We start from the raw sequence: 6316 nt of genomic DNA, 5'->3' as shown, positions 1-6316 counted from the left end.
ACAATGACTGTGAGCTTTGTTCCATACGTTCATTCATACGTCACAGAAGCGTTTTGCCACTAGAGGACGCGAGAGTTACTTCACTGAAGTCACACCTTGATTGATAGACTACAGCTGGAGACGTTCTAATCCGGTGCGGCAATGTATGGTTCTTCGGTGAATAACCATCACGCCAGGGTGACTTGTTTTGTCAGTACCCCTTAGGTTTATTATTTTGAAATTATTACGAGATCGCTTTAGTATCAAATTAAAATAATAATATTTAAATATAGCTGCATAGCAGCAATCACCGGTTTTCAAGACCATGGCACATGGCCAAGTCACATGCAATGCATGGCCATGTATAACTGTTTGCAATAGCCCTCAAAATTAACGTTGGTCCCATGTTTGTATATGTGATAGTGTCCGAGATATTATAGCCATGCATATTTAATGAGTTCCATGACCATATATAGTCATCAGGTATGTTTGTCAATTCTCTTGTTCAATGTCTTCAATGTAGCACTGGTTCCATGTTCCTACTTGCAACAGTGCCTAAGATATCAGAGACATGCATATTTAATACCATATATGGTCATCTACTATGTTGCTCAATTCTCTTGTCCAATGTCTTCAATATAGTGTTGGTTGCATATCTATACTTGCAATAGTGTCCGAGATTTTAGGGACAAGCATATTTAATGATTTCTATGACCATATATGGTTATTGATTGTGTTGGTCAATTCTCTTGTTCAATATCTACAATATAGTGTTGGTACTATGTTTGTACTTGCAATAGTGCATGAGATATTAGGGACTTGCATATTTAATGAGTTCTATGACCATATATGGTCATTTTATATGTTGGTCAATTTTTTTGTCCAATGCCTTCAATATAGGTTTGGGTACATGTTTATATCTTTAAAAGTGATCGAGATATTATGGATATGCATATTTAATGAGTTCTATGACCTTATATGGTCATCGAATATGTTGGTCAATTCTCTCGTCCAATGTCTTCAATATAGCATTGGTTGCATGTTTGTACTTGCAATAGTGCCTGAGATATTAAAAACATGCATATTTAATGAGTTATATGACCATATATGGTCATTTAAAATGTTGGTCAATTCTCTTGTCCAATGTCTTCAATATAGGTTTGGGTACATGTCTATATCTTTCAAAGTGATCGATATATTATGGATATGCATATTTAATGAGTTCTATGACCATATATGGTCATCCAATATGTTGGTCAATTCTTTTCTCCAATGTCTTCAATATAGCATTGGTTCCATGTTTGTACTTGCAATAGTGCCTGAGATATTAGAGACATGCATATTTAATGAGTTGCATGACCATATATGGTCATCCAATATTTTGGTAAATTCTCTTGTCCAATGTCTTCAATATAGCGTTAGTTCCATTCTTGTATGTGCAATAGTTCTCAATATATGTCAATTCAATGTGTATCGTATATGGGCCCTCCCCCCTTTCCCATAATGCAACATTGCTGACTATTTTATATAAAATGTGAAAAATATTCATAAATCAACTGCTCCAAAACTACTGGTCGCACTTTCATGATTCTTTGATTAATCTGTAGTATGTATGATGTTCTTCAAAATGATGGCGTGGAATTTTGATACGATCAAAATTATGCAAATGAGATGCAAAACAATATTTTAGAAAATTCTAGAAAAAAAAGTCACATGACCGTTCAACTTTTTTTTCATGAAATACGTAGCTCTAGGGACAATGCTTCTTTTAAGCGAAAGTTTGAGACTCCTAGACCCTCAGAAAGGTGTTTAAATGAGCATGCCATTTTTCGCCTTAAATTCAAAATGGCCGCCGTACCACGTGACCAATATGCATCATCTTAGGATATGCACTAGATCTCATCATACTTAACAAACATGTGAAACAATTTTCCAGATATGTGCAACGGTGTTCGAATGGCGCTTAGCGAAAAAATCTGGCGGAATAATAATAAAAAACATAACGATTACAATAGGTTTCCAAGACATGTGTCTTGAAAACCTAATAATAACTTTCTATGCACTACTTACTTACTGTTTTACATTTATAGGTATGTTTACGTGTACAGGGTCATACTGCAATCATTGGCAATAAAATACTTGTCACAACTCAGACTTCTGCGTATGTCTAAACTAGTTACAGTAATGATAGTGGAGTTACCTGTCGTTATCACAACAAGGTATAATTTATGTCAATTATAAAATTTGATTATTTTGTCACGTCATATTTATATAATTGGTTCATCAACGTCAAAATCTTGTACATAAACATCCAGCCAAATGTCAACGTCGTTAAACCTTGCGTCATAACGTTGTTTCAACTAAAACGATACATTCAAATTTCCACCTCTTTCCAGTGCTCTAAGATTTGACGTTGTTTCAACGTGATTTACCCACTGGGCACACGCTTCGCGATATCAGTGAACATGACTTATCACATGACTGTAATCCACTCGAAAATAAGCACCGTTTCATCTTCTGTGTCGTAATGTTCTTCTAGTTTCTTTTTCTCACTCGTTGCCGGTGGGCAAACCCTCTTGATTATGACGCTCAACACCATGCCGAGTCCGAGACTAGAGATTCCGTAAATAAGCGGTATCGTCATCAGTTCGCCAAATTCGGCAGTCCCGAAAGACAGTGATATCAATGTAACCGTCACTGGCACGTTCTTCATACACGCGTTAAAACCAACTGCGTTGCGTACAGAGTTTTTTTGTTTCAGTACCCGGCATGCGAAGTATCCCGAGGCGAAGGCGACCATTGGTAGTCCAACTCCAATTATATACGACTCCCACGAACTCACTAAAGTGCCTGGACTAATTAGACACATAAGAATCACGTTTACTACTATTCCAACCATGCCTATGATTCCAGCAATCTGTAAAGAATAAAATCCTTGGATCAGACGGGAGAATATGAAAAAGTGACATTGTAGAGCGCACAATAGAGGGCGGGATAAAACAAAACTTGCCATCGACACCAGTTTATAAACATTTTGTGATTTATGTAGTTGTCAGCGATGTGAATTCGGGTGTGAAATAGAATGACAGGCAACGCCGAGATTAGTTGCAGGCTGCCACCAGCGAAAAAAATAGTGGATTTTTTTTATCATTGGTCGGCTCCAATATAGAAACGAGGTCACCCAAGGCAGCTACATACCAAATATGGAATCAATTCAAATATTAACGCCTGACACCATACTACGAACAGTTAGTTAAGGTCAACCGACAGCGGAGTTAAAGGGTGGTGGCCGTCGAGGAGCGTCCTGTTAGATATGGGACTTGAGAGAAGAGTGAAACAACAATTGGCTAGTTAATATGCAAATTATGTCATCCATATGCACGGATTGCAACCAAAAACTTATCAGGTCTGCGCATTATCCAAGTACATCTATGTATCAAGTTTCATTGAAATTCATTGACAATTGTTTTTTGCAATATTAGTGGACACAAACATATATACATACACACAGACAAACTAATTGCAAAGACTCAAGGAGTCACAAATCACCTACAGTCAATGACAGTCAAGTTCAAGTTGCCAATGGCAACATACAGATAAACAAGACTGCTTGGGAGAATTGTTCTTAGTAACGGTAATTCACATTGAGTCCGCTGGATACCCACCTTGCCATAAATCATCGACCACTTTAAACTCTTCCATCGTAATAACATCCCGAATATTGGTGGCGCTGTAACGAAGATGAGAGCAATAGCAATGTTTTTAAAAGGTATGACGGCGTTGTCTGAAGTCCAACTTCTTGTGAAGATGAACATACATAACGGCAGTAGTCCCATTGATATAAGGGTTGAAGCACATGCTAAAAATAGACTGTGAAATAAAAGAAAATATTGAACAGTTGTATGTATATTTCTTGCACTCAATTTTTATATATATTTAAAAAAACAGGATTGATTTCGTGTATGTGACACATTAAATACATTATTTCACCAACGAGGCGCATTAACACACCAACGAAGTACATTATTACACCTATCAAGGTACATTATTACACCAACAAGGTAGACTATTGTACCAGTGAGGTATATTATTACACAAATAAGGTACATTATTGCACCAACTAGGAGCATTATTGTATCAACGAGGTACATTATTGCACCTGTGAGGTATGTTATTACACTAATAAAGTGCATTATTACACCAATGAAGTGCATTATTACACCAACGAGGTGTATTATTACACCAATGAAGTGCATTATTACACCAACGAGGTGTATTATTATACCCGTGAGGTACATCATTACACCGACGAGCTACATTAATGCACTAACGAGGTACATTATTGCACCGGTGAGGTATGTTATTACACCAATAAAGTGCATTATTACACCAATGAAGTGCATTATTACACCAACAAGGTGTATTATTATACCCGAGAGGTACATCATTACACCGTCGAGCTACATTATTGCACTAACGAAGTACATTATTGCACCGGTGAGGTATGTTATTACACAAATAAAGTGCATTATTACACCAACCTGATGCATTATTACACCAACGAGGTGTATTATTATACCCGGAGGTACATCATTACACCAACGAGGTACATTATTGTTTCAGTGAGGTATATTACTACACCAACGAGGTTCATTATTATACCAACGAGATACATTATTGCGCCAGTGAGGTATATTATTACACCAATGAGGTGCATTATTGAACCGGTGAGGTATATTATTAGATCATTAAGGTGCATTATTACACCAACGAGGTGCATTATTACACCAGTGAGGTATATTATTACACCAATGAGGTGCATTATTGAACCGGTGAGGTATATTATTAGACCATTAAGGTGCATTATTACACCAACGAGGTGCAATATCTCACCAGTGAGGGGTATCATTACACCAATAGGCTATATTGTTACATCAATCATTCATTTTACATGAAGTAGAATAATTTATTTTACATAAATAGGTACAATATTACATTAATTAGATATATTATGCCGTTAATCATGATCAGTATTACACCCGTGACGTACAATTGCACCGATTGCAACCAACAGTTGATTAAACACATAAATAACTTACAATATTTATAAGGTTCTTCCTAGTATACAAATCTACTTGGAAAATTACGTGTTGCTGTTTGGACATCGTATTAATAAACACTGACAATGCATACAAGACAATTCATGTACTAGTATTATTTGCATTGTGTTATTTTGGCGTAGCTTTTCTCTCAGCAAAATAGCAATAACTTAAAAATATCAATATCTCATAAATGTCTTGTGTTTTTGCTATTAATATTGTCATGCATTACCGCATTTGTAAATACAATTGAGTATATGTAAGTAATATAGGTGTATTCGCATCCATTAGTACGTGTCCCCTCTGATTATTGCATCGTCATGGTGCAATATTTTGTGCCAGTGTTATTGGAAAGAGGGCGTTGTGGCGTCATGACAATAATTGAAGTACAGTTCTTGAACAGTGAGAACAACAATCGAGATGTGTGTTTGTACACACTTGATTGACTGCGTACAATTGATTGCGTACAATCGAAGCTTAAATTTGTAATGAATAATGCATACTCACCTTAATGCAATGTCACCACCAGAAACTAAGGTGAATAAATTTGCAGCCGGACCACCTGGCGACGATGCTATAACTATGGCGCCCAGCGACTGATTGGGAGACGTGCCCAGGGCGTGACAAAGCCCGAAAGTTAGAAGAGGCATGACAACAAACTGGGCGAAGAAACATACTACCATTGGCAAGGGGCGACGTACAGGCTTTAACAGGTCCCTCGGGACTATGGTGCAGCCCATACCAACCATGATGATCACTAACACAGTCATCATCATGATGTCGTTTCCCTTTTTCATTGCCTCAGTTCTTGGATCCAATCTTGGTGCATTTATTGTGAAGTTTCCGAAGTCCACAGTGAAATTAGCTGTAAAGTTTGGTCCGGTGAGGTAACTCTCCGTGATCGGTCCATACTCTTCACCGGTATACGGATGCTCGCTAGGTGGAGTTGCCGCTGACATATTAGATCAACTGCTGCAGTGTCAGTACCCGTGTTATCAGAACTCCTTTTATGAGCACAAGACATTGACAAAGCTTTAACAGAATCGGCTGGTTGTGGCCACCAAAATACGTCAAACGGCTAGTTGTGTTTTATTATAATTAGGTCGCCAGGATTGGACCATGCTATTCAAGGTTGTCTTGACCCGCCGCGTTAGAGTAAAGGTCAGGTAAAATACAGCAACTTTCCCCTCACTAGAGGGTGAGTCTAACCCTACTTAGCCTGGTATATCCGACATTGG

The 6316-nt window shown here is 37.6% G+C and overlaps 1 protein-coding gene across 1 annotated transcript; it reads right to left on the bottom strand.

The window, feature by feature from the left end:
- Nucleotides 1–2049: 2049 nt before the first annotated feature.
- On the bottom strand, nucleotides 2050–6037 carry LOC100372528 (ileal sodium/bile acid cotransporter-like). Its single transcript, XM_002736940.4, has 3 exons — nucleotides 5586–6037; nucleotides 3645–3849; nucleotides 2050–2896 (listed from the first exon to the last, which is right to left on the bottom strand). Exons 1-3 carry the CDS (start codon nucleotides 6035–6037, stop codon nucleotides 2453–2455), a joined length of 1101 nt encoding a protein of 366 aa, XP_002736986.2. The 3' UTR covers nucleotides 2050–2452.
- Nucleotides 6038–6316: the final 279 nt, after the last annotated feature.

Source organism: Saccoglossus kowalevskii, chromosome 13 (genome assembly GCF_978046115.1).
Source record: "Saccoglossus kowalevskii chromosome 13, keSacKowa6.1, whole genome shotgun sequence".
NCBI classification, from domain to species: Eukaryota; Metazoa; Hemichordata; class Enteropneusta; family Harrimaniidae; genus Saccoglossus; species Saccoglossus kowalevskii.
Note: the sequence above shows the minus strand (reverse complement) of the source record. Positions and strands in the feature narration are given on the sequence as shown.

Coding starts and splice junctions, on each gene's coding strand:
- LOC100372528 (XM_002736940.4), bottom strand. CDS start 6,037: ATGTCAGCGGCAACTCCACCTAGCGAGCATCCGTATACCGGTGAAGAG. Junction 3,850..5,585: donor GGTGGTGACATTGCATTAAG/GTGAGTATGCAT, acceptor TTTATTTCACAG/TCTATTTTTAGCATGTGCTT. Junction 2,897..3,644: donor GGTCGATGATTTATGGCAAG/GTGGGTATCCAG, acceptor TATTCTTTACAG/ATTGCTGGAATCATAGGCAT.